At 47.2% G+C, this 16,069-nt stretch overlaps 1 protein-coding gene across 2 annotated transcripts in view; it reads right to left on the bottom strand.

Moving 5' to 3' along the window:
- MAP2K4 (mitogen-activated protein kinase kinase 4) overlaps window positions 1-15,468 on the bottom strand; it is a 139,148-nt gene extending 123,680 nt beyond the window's left edge. Inside the window, exons 1-2 of one of the 2 annotated variants that reach the window (XM_045487404.1) lie at window positions 15,286-15,468; window positions 2,080-2,112 (exon numbers count right to left, since the gene is read on the bottom strand). In XM_045487404.1, coding sequence (XP_045343360.1) covers window positions 2,080-2,112; window positions 15,286-15,403 — 151 coding nt within the window. In that variant the 5' untranslated portion in view covers window positions 15,404-15,468. The remainder of the gene's footprint in view (window positions 1-2,079; window positions 2,113-15,285) is intronic. The other variant, XM_045487405.1, reaches the window with a different exon arrangement.
- Between the last annotated feature and the right edge of the window lie 601 nt (window positions 15,469-16,069).

The following is a 16,069-nucleotide window of genomic DNA, read 5'->3' as shown; positions in this document are numbered from 1 at the left end:
TGTTTGCTAACTACATTTCAAAGGAAGTCACAATGTTCAATCAATGGAAATTATAAACATTTTGATTCCATCGGCAAATGTTAGGGGTGCCTGGGTGGCTCAGTTGGTTAAGCCTCTGACTCTTGATTTCAGCTCAGGTCATGATCTCACAGTTTGTGGTTCGAGCCCTGCATCGGGCTCTGCACTGACAGTGCAGAGCCTGCTTGGGATTCTCTCTCTCCCGCTGTCTCTCTCTGCCCCTCCCTTGCTTGCTCATGCTCTCTCTCTCACTCACTCTCTCTCTAATATAAAAAAATAAACATCAAAAAATATTTTAAAAAATTGTTAAAACAGTACATCTTAAATGTTCTCAGCACAAAAAAAAAAGAGTATTAATTATGCAAGGTGAGGGAGGTGTTAACCCTACAGCGATCATCATTTTGCAACATACAAGTTATCACATTGTACACCTTAGGCTTACATAATTGCAAGTCAATTACATCTCAATAAAGCTGGGGGAGAAGAAGGATGTGTATCAAAAAGTGGCCACCATTCTTCCTCACTCTGTAAATAAATAAGATGAAACTAGTTACATTATATTTGGGGATTTTTTTTATGTTAACTGAAGAATAGTCTCCTTGAGTGGGGAGTTCTTAACTGCATTTATACAAATGATATTTAAGTTTAAAATGTGTTTGCTGGGGCGCCTGGGTGGCTCAGTCAGTTAAGCATCTGATGTCAGCTCAGGTCATGATCTCGTGGTCCGTGGGTTGGAGCCGCGGGTCGGGCTCTGTGCTGACAGCTCAGAGCCTGGAGCCTGTTTCAGATTCTGTGTCTCCCTCTCTCTGACCCTCCCCCATTCATGCTCTGTCTCTCTCTGTCTCAAAAATAAATAAACATTAAAATTTTTTTTAAAAAAAATAATAAAAAATAAAAAATAAAATAAAAAACAAAATGCGTTTGCTGGGGTGCCTGGGTGGTTCCGTCAGTTAAGCATCTGATTTCAGCTCAGGTCATGATCTTGTAGTTCATGAGTTCAAGCCCTGCTTCGGGCTCTGTGCTGACAGCTCAGAGTCTGGAGCCTGCTTCAGATTCTGTGTCTCCCTCTCTCTCTGCCCCTCCCCCACTTGCGCTCTGTCTCTCTCTCTCTCTCTGTCTCACAAATGAATAAATGTTAAAAAAAATTTTTTTAAACAAATAAATAAATAAGACGCATTTGTTGGGGGCATCTAGGTGGCTCAGTTGGTTAAGTGGCTGGCTGGCTCCTTATTTCGGCTCAAGTCATGATCTCATGGTCATGGGATCGAGCCCCACATCAGGTTCCACACTGAGTGTGGAGACTGCTTGGGATTCTCTCTCCCCGCCTCTCTCTCTGCCTCTCCCTCCTCTAAAAACATATAAATAAATTTTAAAATGTTTTTAATGCATTTGTTTTAGCTTAATAAGTTTTGCTTGTTATTGAATAGAAAAGTTACTCTGCATTCTTTTAAGACTGGTGTCCTAATAGAGAACACTAGTCCAACTGAGGTAGGGGGAGGCAGGAGGAAGAAACAAGCTTCGTTTCAAAGAAAAAAATGAAAACACTCTATGTGTATGGTTCCAAAAAATCAACTTTAAAGCACGAAATCTCTGAGTACCATGAAATACTCTGCACCACAATCTTAAAAGAGAACTTTCCTCAGCTTGTAGTTTGCATTATGGCGAAATCCAAATACCTATGCATATCTTTTCATAACTCATACACATAAATATACCTTTCCATACCTGTATACCTCTTTCCAAATCTATGATTTCTGTACGTATATACATCTGAATATCTGTAAGTTATCTGCACATCTACATACAACTTTCTATACCTACAAGCATTTGAATACCTGTATCTATTTCAATTTTGAGCAAAAACAATTTACAATCAAGAATAGAACTATTATTATTATTACTATTATTATTGTTGTATTTGGAAAAAGAATGAGAAATGGAAGCTCTTTGAGTGTAAAACCGCCATGGTTGGTTAGTTGAAACAGTCGTGGACACATTCCCAATACCAAGATGGATATGAAAAAAACCAAGTAGCATAGGATCATAAAATTTGTAGCTTACTTTGTGCCTTTTCACAGAAGTTTATCTGAAAGCCTAAAGTAAAAGAGATAAGTTCCAGTTCATTGACTGTAAATCAAACAAACCAAAATTAGAACATGACATTGCATTCCTATATCACATTTGAATAAAACCGATTCAGGAACAGTTCGAATCACATACCCCCCACTAGGAAAGTGAAAACTCTAACATGTGGGCTTTCTTTTAAAAAGTCAGCTCTCTCTGGGGTAGTACTTTATTAAATGAAGCTGAAATTAGATTGAAATTCTAAATTCTGCAATTACCTTAATGTTTCACGTCTATTCGATGAACAGAATAGCCATTAGCCCTTGGAAGTCAAGAGTAACTTTTAAGGTAATCTTATCAATGCTTTCAATCTACAAATTCAGAACATGTTACAAGTGACTTTTATTAACCCTAATTGCTGACTTAACACTATCTGTGATTAACTACTACCCCTGATTCAAAAGCTTCAAAAGCAGTTCATAAATTACGAAATCTAAACCAAAGCAACATTTTCTAGTCAATTCGCTAACCTCACTGGTAAAATCATGAACTACTGAGGAGGTACTCAACTTCTTCTAGGAGGCCTGAGAGGAGGTGGTGTCCCTAGGAATGATATGCAGGGTGGGACCTTACAAGTTACAGGAAGAAAACCTGTGAAATCTCCTTAAGAACGTGACACATTTCCCAAATCCAGCTGGACCTGATTACGCCTTATGTATTCATTTATATAGATGTCAATTTTTTGTAAAATGCACCCAGTGACATAAGCTGTTGACAACAAAATATTTAAGGCTCTTAAATAAAATATTTAAATATTCTTAAAATATTCTTTCACCCCCTTGGTTTAGGGGGTGAATGCCTGGCTTTCTCAATAGTCCACCTATGAGTGCGTTTATTAATGCCTTCAGAAACAACATGGGAAATTCAGAATGAGTATCACTACTCATTCTGTATTTATGGGAATTCAACCAAAACTTCTAGGAGAAGAGCCAGGACTAAAAGAAGGATGTGTTTAAGTACTCTCTCCCATCCAATTATCAGAATGCTTAGGATTCTAAGATAAAGATATCACCTATCAGGTACAATACCAGAAAAATTCCAACATAGCTACTTTGCCCAAGAGTAACCCACTGCTTACTAGCTAACCACACAAATGCCAACACAGGGGGAGTGGGCACCGGGGAGCTCCGGGCTGGAGGACCCAGGGAAAACCTGGAGGCAGCTACCCCTCAAGTTCAACTTGCTGCCCCAGCAGATGTGTGGCAGGAACAGACTTCAGAAAGAAAAAAGTTGGAGATCCGTGGCCCTTGTAAGCCTAAGCAACTAAAAGCCAGCCCAGCCACCCTCCCACGGGCCCAATGAGGTGAACACAGGTCGGAAGGAGAGGAAACTGGCTCTCTGTTAGCAGCAGTGGCATAGAGAGCACAGAGGAACCCCAGCCTCAGTTCGGAAGGCGGGTCTCCAGCTCTCCCTGCTGAGCTGAAGGCAAAATCCACCTGACAGCTGGAGGGGAAACTGATGAAAGACTGAAACAAGTTGAAGGCAATAGTCACTCTTCTCTTTTCAGCTCTAAATATAGTCAGTGTTCGATACTAGTTAGCAAAATTAAAGGGAAGCAGGAGAGGAAAACAAAATAACAATATGAATGGAGAAAGGAGCAAGAAAAATAAACTTGAAAGATACAAGAAAAAGAAGGAGTTGGGGCTGTTTGCACAACTGCTAAAAATAAGTTACAGGGTAATTTTAAGAAACAGAAAAAAAAAAATGCTTAAATGTATATGTAACTGATAGTGTTACAATGTCACCAATTACTGCTCTAACCACATGGGAGGTTAAATCCACCTTAGATACAGGAATCAACGCAGGTAGATAAAAAGGGAGGAGGCTGAAATGCTCACCACCTAAGTACAGACTTGTTCTTTTTATCTAGTTACGGATACAGTGACCAGGTGAACGGATCTGTCCATCTCTGCATTACTTCTCCCTCAGAAAAGACTTGCGGGTGGCTCAGTGGGTTGAGCTGAGGTTCAGCTCAGGTCACCATCTCACAGTTCATGAGTTCGAGCCCCGTGTTGGGCTTTGTGCGGACAGTGCGGGTGTGCTTCAGATTCTCTGTCTCCCTCTCTCTCAAAAATAAAAATTTTTAAAAATAAAATTAAAAAAGGCTTGCTACCAGACGCGGAGTTCACAGGCAAGGAGGGTTAAACTAACTCAAACATAATGGCTCACCTTGGAATCCCACTTAATCCTATCAATTAAACCAGACAAAAGGCTATTAGCTAAATCTTTCTAGAGCTCCCCTAGCTCATTAAACTCAAAGGGCAGGGAGGGGCCAAGGGGACCACCAGCAACCTTGTCCGAGAACAGAAAGGTTGGAGGAAAGAAATGATGAGGAAAACTTCCAATGTTCTCAGCTTTATAAAAAGCCAGTTTGTGGCTAGGCTATAATTAGTCCATCACTATTCATTCACAAATGTTCAATTTTTGAGGTCACCCGTATCTCCATTCTGTCTTTCCACGCACTCGCTTCATGTACTACAACTCCAGGAGCACGAGGTACCAGTTCAATCTGTTGCTGGTAACCAGGTAATTTTGAAAATCTCAGGGGCCTCCTCCCACTTTTTTATCCTCGTATCTGTAGGCTGGGACTAAATTTTACATGATCCTCCACTTTGAATCTTCATTTCATCTGGTCCCAGGTAAGTTTATTTGCATTAAATCTTAACCCTCCCCCCCACCCCCAACCAAGACTAAATACCCAGATGTATACATATGACAATGTGTTAGGAAGCGGTCAAGAGAATTGGAGCTCTGTGGGGCTTTCTCCTCCCCTTTCTCACTGGGCCACCCTCTTTCCCACACTCCTCAACCTCACGCTCTTACCCCAATCGTGAGAGCCCTTCACTGGCCAGGACTGGAAACCTACCATTACGGTATCTGCCAGACAAAGTGAGCTTGTCTGCATTAGTTTAGAAGGCCATTTAGGAGGCGAGCAAGTGTATACAAAAACAAAAGGCAGAGAGTATTTGAGAAAGAACACGAAATAAAAAATGTTAATCCAGGGTCCTAGTTCCAACTGTGAAAGTCAAGTCATTTCACCTGAACCTCCGTTTCCTCCTTTAACTATAAAATTAAGAATAATAATGAGGGGGGTGTCTGAGTGGTCCAGTCAGTTAAGCATCCCACTTCGGCTCAGGTCATGATCTTGCAGTTCATAAGTTCGAGCCCTACATCGGGCTCTGGAGCCTACTTAATTCTGTCTCTCTCTCTCTCTCTCTCTCTCTCTCTCTCCCTCCCTCCCTCCCTCCCTCCCTCCCTCTGCCTTTCGGTGGCTCACACTCTGTCTCTCTGTTAAAAATAAACATTAAAAAAAATTAACCAAAGCAAAAATGAACTATTGGAACCTCATCAAAATAAAAAGCTTCTGCACAGCAAAGGAAACTATCAGCAAAACGAAAAGGCAACCGGCAGAATGGGAGAAGATATCTGCAAATGACATATCAGATAAAGAGTTAGTATCCAAAATCTATAAAGAACTGATCAAACTCAACACCCCAAAAAAACAAATAATCCAGTGAGGAAATGGGCATAAGACATGAACAGACACTTCTCCAAAGAAGATATCCAAATACGAATCAAAACCACAATGAGACAGCACCTCACACCCGTCAGAATGGCTAACATTAACAATTCAGGCAACAACAGATGTTGGCGAGGATGCAGAGAAAAAGGATCTCTTTTGCATTGTTGGTGGGAATGCAAGCTGGTGCGGCCACTCTGGAAAACAGTATGGAGGTTCCTCAAAAAACTAAAAATAGAACTACCCTACGACCCGGCAATTGCACTTCTAGGCATTTATCCACGGGATGCAAGTGTGCTGTTTCGAAGGGACACATGCACCCCCATGTTTATAGCAGCACTATCGACAACAGCCAAAGTATGGAAAGAGCCCAAATGTCCATCGATGGATGAATGGATAAAGATGTGGTGTGTGTGTGTGTGTGTGTGTGTGTGTGTGTGTATACATATACATACATACATACATATATATATATATATATATATATATATATGTACATACACACGATGGAGTATTACTCAGCAATCAAAAAGAATGAAATCTTGCCATTTGCAACTACCTGGATGGAACTAGAGGATATTATGCTAAGTGAAATTAGTCAGTCAGAGAAAGACAAAAATCATATGACTTCACTCATATGAGGACTTTAAGATACAAGACAGATGAACATAAAGGAAGGAAAGCAAAATTAATAGAAAAATAGGGAGGAGGGGAGCCTGAGTGACTCAGTCAGTTGAGCATCCAGCTTTGGTTCAGGTCATGATCTCGCGATTCGTGGGTTCGAGCCCTGAGTCGGGCTCTGTGCTGACAGCTCGGAGCCTGGAGCCTGCTTTGGATTCTGTCTCCCTCTCTCTCTGCTCCTCCCCTGCTCACGCTCTCTCAAAGATGAATAAACATTAAAAAAAAAAAAAAAAAAACAAACAGGGAGGGGGACAAAACATAAGAGACTCTTAAATATGAAGAACAAACAGAGGGTTCCTGGAGGGGTTGTGGGAGGGGGGATGGGCTCAATGGGTGAGGGGCACTAAGGAATCTACTCCTGAAATCACTGTGAAATCAGCACTATATGCTAACTGGGATGTAAATTTAAAAAATAAATAATTTTTTAAAAATTAAAAACAAACAAGAATAGTAATCAGGTAATCTTATCTTAGAATTTGGGAACAGTGTGTCGACACCTGCTATGCCTGTGAAACAGCCCCGTGGGGCTTTGCATTATCCCGGGTCCCCTTCTCTGGGTTGATGGTATAACCCAGCGAGGGTGCGGGACAGGGGCACCAGTGGTTTCCAGCTCCCCGGGCAGTTCCTTCCAGCTCCCTCACAGCCGAGTCTGGTACTGCTGAAAACGGACTATAGGCCGCAGTATACATCCACGCTAGTGTAAAGAAAATCAGAGCCTGGGGCGTCTGGGTGGCCCGGTCGGCTGGGCGTCTGGCTGTTGATTTCAGCTCTGGTCATGACCTCATGGTTTTGTGAGTTCAAGCCCTGGATGGGGTCTGCATTGACAGTGCGGAACCTGCTCGGGACTCTCCCTCTCTCTGACCGCCCCTCACCTGCTCCCACTCTCTGTCTCTCTCAAAATACATAAACTTAGAAAGAGAGAAAGAAAAAGAAAAAGAGAAGGGAGGGAGGGAGGGAGGGAGGGAGGGAGGAAGGAAGGAAGGAAGGAAGGAAGGAAGGAAGGAAGGAAGGAAGGAAATCAGAACCCCCTTACTGGGTCACGCCCATAGAGCAAGCTACCCAGTCTTGCTTCCAGCAGGAGCAGGAAGAGCCTCGTGTGCGCTGCTTTCCAAAATCAACCTCAAAATTGTGGCATGTGGCCCCAACTGCAGAGTTATTCAGAATACATCATTAGGGCTCTAACATCTGAGGACTGATCTCCGCTTGTCCAAAATGTGTGTTTTCGTTGTGCTCAAGAGTGGTTTCCGCAAGATTTGCTTCCTGCCTCCCTTGCTTCGCCACTCACTAACTGAAAGGGGGAGCCACCCTAATTCACTAATTCCAGCTTGCCTGCATCATCCAGAACCACTCGTGATTTCATAAATACTGATCAAATCCGGGGTGCCTGCAGAGCTCAGCTGACTTCAGCTCAGGTCAGGATCTCATGGTTTGTGGGTTTGAAGCCCGCGTCGGGCTCTGTACTGACAGCTTGGAGCCTGGAGCCTGCCTCAGATTCTCTCTCTCTCTCTCTGCCCCTCCCCTGCTCATGTTCTTTCTGTCTCAAAAATAAACAAACAATTTAAAAAAATAGCGATCAAATCCTCTCCAAAGTTGTTTTTAACTCGGGATCTTGTCAGTCCTCCTAAGCCATTTCTTTTTTCTGCCTGTGGCCAATAAACTACCCCATTGACTCTTTGGCTATGTAACTAAAGGCTATATTATCATCTCCAACCTGTTCACTGAAGCCCCAGCGTACCTGACTGTGACTGAGGCAAGTATCGAACCTCCGTGAGCCTCCATTTTCTCATCTGCAGAACACAAGAGTCCTACCCAAAAGTGCTTTGTGATGATCAACACATCTAAAACGTCCAGCACTGCGCCTGGACTAGAGGTTATTACCACCACAGTAATTCCTCCTGGTCCCTCCCTCAGGTGAGCAATGGCTGTGGCACCTTCCCCATCGGGACCAGCTCCGCCTACACAAAACCAGTCCCCCTCCTTTTACTTCCTGTCACCCTAAGGGAGGAAACAGGGAGGGACTCCAGACAGCACGGGGATCCCCACCCCGGGCTCTACATTCTGCCACAGCCCTTCCTAGACACAGCCTGGTGTCCTGGTGTCCACGAAGGTGGACAGTTTCCCTGGCAGGATCCCAACCCAGATCTCAGGGATACCGGCATCCATCAGGAGGAGCCACTCAGTGTCACTTAGTGTTTCCAGCAAAGTCAGACAATGAATGCATTACCAAATATGTCTGGCAACACCTTTCTGGTTTCCCCCCTTTTAAAAATTTTGTCGGAGCGATCTTTGGTAAGCGGAAACAAGGTAGGCCCTGAAAAAGCTGCTGTGGTGTCTACCTCGATCATCTTTCCACGTCGTGGAGAATGATGTGCTGTTCAGGAATCCAGCTGTAGCAACGGCATCGTCTTTCCAGGGGCCCATCTTGCGTTAACTACTAACCAATGCTCCCTTTGACTGTGTAGCCCCAAATTAGGCAGATCTTGTCACTCCTGGCCCTCGAATCATTTCTAGAAGCACACGTTACTTCTCAACTTTGCCAGGAGTGTGAGGAGACACATGAAGACTGTGTCTCCTCTTCTGGAGCTGGGGGGATAAGGGTAGAAACAAAGCAGAGACAGTAATTTGCCCCAGATGACAGATCCAGTCAGGATGGTGACATCAATTATGAACTCTTTTGCTAACTGGGTTCCTTTGCCATGGCATGTGTAGTGTTGAAAGAGTTCCACTACCTTTCAAATCCATACTGCCCCCCCCCCCCGGGCCAATGCATAATTAAAATGTTCCAGGGGCGCCTGGGTGGCTCAGTCGGTTAAGTGTCTGACTTCGGGTCGAGCCATGATCTCACAGTTCATGGGTTTGAGCCCCACATAGGGCTCTGTGCCGACAGCTCAGAGCCTGGAGCCTGCTTCGGATTCTGTGTCTCCCTCTCTCTCTGACCCTCCCCTGCTTGCCCTCTGTCTGTCTGTCTCTCTCTCAAAAGTAAACATCAAAAAAAAATTTTTTTAGGGCGCCTGGGTGGCTCAGTCGGTTAAGCATCCGACTTCAGCTCGGGTTATGATCTCATGGTTCGTGGGTCCGAGCCCCATGTGGGGCTCTGTGCTGACAGCTCAGAGCCTGGAGCCTGCTTCAGATTCTGTGTCTCCCTCTCTCTCCCTCTCTCTGCCCCTCTCCCACTCACTCTGTGTCTCTCAAAAAGAAATTTTAAAAAATTTTTAAAAAAAGAAAAAGAAAGAAAAACGCCCCCTAATTCAAAATGCTGCTGTCCACCCTCCAGCAAGTTTAGAACTGTGACATAAAAAGGAGCATCAGGAAGGACAAGGCTCCAGAAACAACCCAAACATGGCTGGCGGCTTAGAGCTCCCACCCCCTGACTGCAACTTAAAATAATCTCCCCTTTCTATTCCTGAATCTGCATCTCTGCTGGCAAACATTCTTCCCTCAGACCTGATGGCTGAAATGACTTAGAGCTCAGAGAACCTGTGTTATGAGGTTCTATGACTTAGAGCACAGAGAAACTGTGTTATTGACCAGGAAGAAGAAAGGCTGGGTTAAAATCTGCCTCCATTGGGGCGAATTACCTGAAGTGGTCAGTTCCCTAACCTACGAAAGGGGACTGTGCCCACCTCCCCTTCGAGGGTGCTGGTGAGCATCAAATTAGGTAGAGACCATGGAAAAGACCTGTGTTAACTATCAGTTTCCCTTCTTAAGGTTAAACCTGAATTACAGTTGCCCAGGTTGTGTAATGTGGGCCGTATCTCTACCTCTGAGACATGGAGGTCGCAGAGGAGACTGACCTGGATTACGTATGCAGGAGCTGTGATCTCCTGACCCCTAGAAATCAGGGAAACTCTCTGCGCCCAAATCCATCCAGCCTCTCTGATTAGGTAAACAAAGCGGAAGGAAAACAGAGACATTTCTGAAAGAAGAAAACAGGACTCAAAACACAGGGTTAGCTAATATCCCATCTCAAAACAAGTTTCAGGACACATTCACTAGAAAGCACGTGAGAGGGAAAGGTGAGAAAGTGTGTTGAAAGCATGGTTTTTCTACTTTTTTGTCTTTGAAGATCAGGGTTGCTTGATTTTTAAGAGAACACAGAAATGCCATGTGCTTTGCGGGGGGACCAATTTGCTATAAGCTGCATTTGTTTCAGGTTATGTCAAATAAATGGTAGAGAAACAGTACTCAGCACACTGGGAAGAAAAGGCAAGAAATTCTAGGGTTTGGAACTATATCCACTGTCTGCACAGTTCAGTTCTTTAAAATCCAGATAAAGGAATCTCCCCATAGTTCTTGAAAACCACAGACTAACTGGTAAAACAAATAGTCAAATATAATCACAGATAGGGTGCTTCCCACATCTTTTATGTATTCCAATATTACTGGGAGAAAAAAAAAGTGCATTGATTTTAAATCTTCATTTTTTTCTTAACAGATATGCGTCATTACACTTGAAAGTTTTGTGTGTTTACTTTTGCATTTTTTTTATTATTGAGGTATAGCTGACATTACATTAGTTTCAGGTGTACAACTTAATGGGTCGATATGTGTATATCTCCAAAAATGGTCACCATAGTAAGTCTTGTTAACATCCATCGCATACACAAACAACTTTTACTCTTGTGATGAGAACTTTTAAGATTTGCTGTTAGCAGCTCTCAAATACGCAATATGACATTATTAATCATAGCTGCCAGGCCGTACATTATTTTCTGTGTGTTTAAGGACAATCAAGCTATCATCTTTTCACTTAAAATGGTATTTATATGGGTGCCCTGGTGGCTCAGTCAGTTAAGCATCTGACTCTTGATTTTGGCTCGGGTCACGACCTCACAGCCGTAGGACTGAGCCTCGTGTCAGGCTCTGCACTGGCAGTGTAGAGGCTGCTTGGGATTCTCTGCCCCCCCCCCCTCAAAAATAATAAACATTTTTAAAAAATTGATATTTATTAACTGTTCAGGTGAAGCTAAGTAGGTAAGGACTGGACTGGTCCATAAGTTTTGTTACACATCTGCATTTAAGACCCAAGAAGAAAAAAGGAAAAACTGCCTGCCTAGAACAGCTTATTATGAGAGGTACCCACAACGTATGCTTTATATTATATACAATGTATACTTTGTAAACTTTGTATACAATGTATACTTTGTATACTACAATGTATACTTTAGGACTATTTCCTGTAACAAGTACTTTACAAATGCCTCCAGAACTGATCCTTCAGAATCAATTGCAGGTTCTAACTATTCTAACCACATTTAAACTACCAGAGTAAAGTTTAAGGAAGTTTTATATATTCCCCTGCTTTAAGTCTTCTAGAATAAACTTCTTGTGTTTATGAGAGCTTTCAAATCTATACATTTTAAGCGAATCGTAACTCAAGGAGGTAAATAACCATGTCTAATAATAATCCTTGTTTCTGATAGTTTATCATTTTCCAAACATTTCCATGTGCATTACTCTAATAACGTGACCCTCACAACAGCCCGGCCATATGGGTATTATTCCTATTTTAGCAGATGAGAAACTCAGAGTTCAAAAAAGGTGAGTAAATGCCCCAAGTCACAGCGCCTGCAGAGGAGTGAGCAGTTTCCTGAATCCAGGTAGAATAAAGACCCATCAGGGATATTCTTAAAGGAAAGGCTCAATAATGAAAAGCAGAAATCAGCAGATTAGCGAGAAGGGTGGGACCCAGTAATGATGAAGCTAAAGAAACTGTGTAGTACATCATGAGGGATTAGGGGCTTGTCTACTAATAGTGAAAGAGACTATTAATGACACCATATTACAAACAACGCATTGTTGCTATTAACAATGATGATGGAGGGAGGCGCCTGGGTGGCTCAGTGGGTCAAGTGTCCGGCTTCGGCTCAGGTCATGATCTCATGGTTCATGAGTTCGAGCCCCGCGTCGGGCTCTGTGCTGACAGCTCGGAGCGTGGAGTCTGCTTTAGATTCTGTGTCTCCCTCCCTCCCCACCCCCCAAATAAACATTAAAGAAAAAAAAAACATTAAAACAATGATGATGGCTGACATGTATCACATCCTTACTATGTCAGACCCATGCCCTACATGCATTCACAAAGAACTTGTGAAGTGAACATTATTCCTACTTCCCAACTGAAAAGCTGAGGGTTGCAGAGGTTGAGTATCTTGCCCTAGGTCACAAAATTCTTAAATCCTGACAAGGGGATTCAAATCCAGGACTCCAGAGCTCTTAAATGTTATGGCATTAGGAAAACAATACTTCCCAATGGGGACCACACTCTTGGGTCACAAACGTCAAGCCATGAAAACAGTGTACAGGGTTACCCAGTGCCCAGCACAGAGCTTATCACACAGAAGGACCTCGCATGTCTGTTAGATGAAATGTATTCCGTAAGTCCTGCAACTAGCTGTTTGAAAGAGGAGGGTCATTAACACCTCCCAGGAAGGCAATGTTTTACAGGGCAGCAAGTAGAAACAGATTGGAGGAAGGGGGTGGTATATACAAAACATCTTCTAAGGGTCTGAAGCCCGATCTAAAACCAAAGGTCTCAAGCAGAGGAAGCATGAAAGGTTGGGCTCTAAGCATACAAAGTAAACAAAAAAGGTCCTCAACTGCTCTTTAAGCTCATGGATTATAACCTGGATCGCACTAGACAACGTCCGGCGACTTTCAGGTGCTTCTCTTCGTTCTGAGTCAGCAAAAAAAGGTTCAAGAACAAGACACTTATAACTAGCAGGTTCCTCGGCCAATCAAGGCTAGACATGATGCTGGTAAAAGAAAATTCATCAATAATCCAAAGAGAGGCCTATGTCCGCCTTCTCCCTTTTCAAACTAGGTTCCGCTTGTTGGAAAGGTTACTAGACATCAGAACACAGAGGTGGCGGAGAAGAATGGAGAGCCTCATAATATTGCCCAACCACAAGAGCACCGCAAGCTCTTCCCCATTCCGGAAGCTTCACACACACACAGTGTCCCCTCTGCCCGGAGCACGACAGTCATCTTTCCAGACAGGTCTTCTCTACCCCTCTTGTCGAAGCACAGCACACACTCCTCTCTTATCTTCCATCGCAAAACCCCGCTTGTTACCTTCCTAACACTCTTCTCCGTGAGTAACTTTTCTTATGTACCTGCGGACTGTCTTTCCTGCCCCGTCTCATCAGGAGGGAGGAGAATGCCCAACTAACTCTCTGCTGTATACCCAGCTCTAGAATCTATGCCCAGCACTGGGAAGCTCAACATTTTTTAACCAAAATAATAATAATTAATGATAAATGTATACAGCTTTTTCAAACTATCAGCATCCCTACCCTCACCAAAATAAACTCCCCACCACACACACACACACAGACACACACACAAATGCACTATTTTTATAAGCTTTAGAAGTCACCCATTTTGCAAAAGCCATACAATCCTAACCTGTCGTTTTTCCGCCTCATTTCCAGCAACAACTGGACTGCAAAGCGGTCCTTATCAGAAAACCCATCTTTTACGTCGTCGGCATACACTCATATACACACTGGGCTGTGCAACACAGCAGCGGCCAACAACTACTTCGGTCTGAATTAATCATGAGGGCCTGCACAGAAAGTGTCCTCGGAGCTCTGACATCATCCCGTCTGTACATCACCATTCTTTACGTGTATTGAAATGATCTCCCAGGGAGCGCAACCAGCCGGGAGGGAAAACTTGAGGGCATCCTGTCTCTGCTTTCCTGAATCACGCACCCTCTCATCGACACGAAGACCCCAAGGCGGTTGAGACAGACCCGGGCACGCGGCTCAAGACACAGCAAGGAGCCCTGTCGGGAAGGTTGTAATCAGAGAGGAAAATGTCACCATGGTGACACTGACCGCCGAGGGTATCGCGACCCATCCTGCTGATAATGTAACACAAGCGGTTAGCTGAAGTCGTCCAAGAGGTCGCTGAGATTCCCGGTTTTAAAAATAACGGGACTCCCCCGAAAGCCCCCCGAAAACTTAAGGGAATGGCCCCTGATGGGCTGGGGAGGGGTGGGGGTGGGGGTGGGGGGTGGGGGGCTGGTGTTTTCACAACACCCCCTCGGTCAGGAGCCACGCGGATTTGAATACGCCTTCCCAGTGGGGGAGAAGCATTAATTCATTAAGGAGGCGGCGGCCTCGGACGTCCAGACGCGACCCAGTACCACTGGGACCCCCTGCCTTTCTGTCTCCTGCGTCTCCCCCATTGAAACCGAATCCAGGGCTCTCGCGTATTTGCGGATATTTCGAGCCTGTGCCACGCCAACGCGGTCACCCCGGGCCCGACGGCCGTCGGAACTACTAACCTTACAGGTGGCACAGGCCGGAGCAGCCCCTCCCCCACCCCACCCCCGTCCCTCCCCCGCCCCCCCTTCCCCTTCCCCCTCCCCCCGCCCCCGCCCCCGGGGAAAGTTTGCAGGCGCGGGGGGTCCCCGCGGAGGGCGCCCAGTCGGCGGGCGGGCCCGGCTCTGGCGGCGCCCCGCGGGGAGCCAAGATGGCCCTGCGCGGGGCCCCACGGCGGCGGCGGCGGGGCGCAGGGGGGGCGCCAGGCCGGGGCGCCGGGGACGCAGCGCCGCCGCCTACCTGCGCGGCGCGGCCCGGCCCGCGGGAGGCCAGCCCGGCGCGGGCCCGGAAACGCGGGCGGGGCGGCGCCAGGTGAGCGGCGGCGGCGGGGGCGGCCGCGGGGGCGGGCCCGGGCCAGGTGGGCCTCCCGCGGGCCCGGCGGGGGCCGAGCGGGGCGGGGGGTGGGGTGGGGTGGGGGGTGCGCGCGGAGGCCGCGGGCCGGGGCCTGCGCGCGGGGCCGGGGCAGGGCCGGGCGCGCGGCGGGCGGGGGCGCGGGCCGCCCCGGCGGCTTCCTCGGCCGGGTCCGGGGGCGTCCGCGGGCCGCGGGGACAGGCCGCGACGACGCCGACGGCCGCGCCGGGGGGGCGGGGGTCGCGGCGCTGGCGCGTTCCTTACCCTGCATGCTGCTGACGGCCGGGTGGCCCGGCGCCGGAGGCCCCACGGGGCCCGGGGTGCCGCTGCCGCTGCCGCCCCCGGAGCCGCCGCCGCCGCCGCTCGGGCTCGGAGCCGCCATTGTTGGGAGTGAGGAGCCGAGCGGCGCCGCGGCGGCTGCAATGCAGCAAGCTCGGCCTCTCGCACGGCCGAGGGGCGCGGCCAGCGCCCGCCTCGGCCACGCCCCCGGCCCGCCCCCGGACACGCCTCCCCGCGCGCGCGCGCACACGCGCGCGCGCTCCGGAGCCTGACGCCGAGCCGCGCCAGCTGCGGAGCCGCAGAACCGCCCAGGGCGCGGGTGCCCGGCCCCGGAGGAGGGCGGCCGGGCTGCCCCGGCGCTGCGGGCCGGCTCGCGGGGCCTAAGGCGCTTTGCAGCAGCGTTACGAGCGCGGGTGCGCCGGGGAGGTTAGGGGACGCAGAGCTTTCGTCGCTCCCGCAGAGGCCTGCGACCCCAAGAAGTTTACGGGCCCCCTTGCTGGAAACCACAGAAGCCGAAATCAGACCGGTCGAGCTGAACAGGACCCCCGGGGTCGTGCTTCCTGTCCAGCCTCTGGCAGGGCACTTCCAGAGGGCACGCTGGCTCTAGCTGTGGTCCCATCAGGAGCCCCTGTTAAGCTCCGCCCAACACCCCAACCCTCCACGCTGACCTGGGGGCTGCTACGGGGTGCTACTCAAAGCGACGTCTCCGGACTCTTCTCCAAACTGTGAATCAGAATCTACATTCTAAATAATATCCCCAGGAGGGGCG

The sequence above is a fragment of the Leopardus geoffroyi genome, chromosome E1 (assembly GCF_018350155.1).
Source record: "Leopardus geoffroyi isolate Oge1 chromosome E1, O.geoffroyi_Oge1_pat1.0, whole genome shotgun sequence".
Lineage (NCBI taxonomy): Eukaryota > Metazoa > Chordata > Mammalia > Carnivora > Felidae > Leopardus > Leopardus geoffroyi.
Note: the sequence above shows the minus strand (reverse complement) of the source record. Positions and strands in the feature narration are given on the sequence as shown.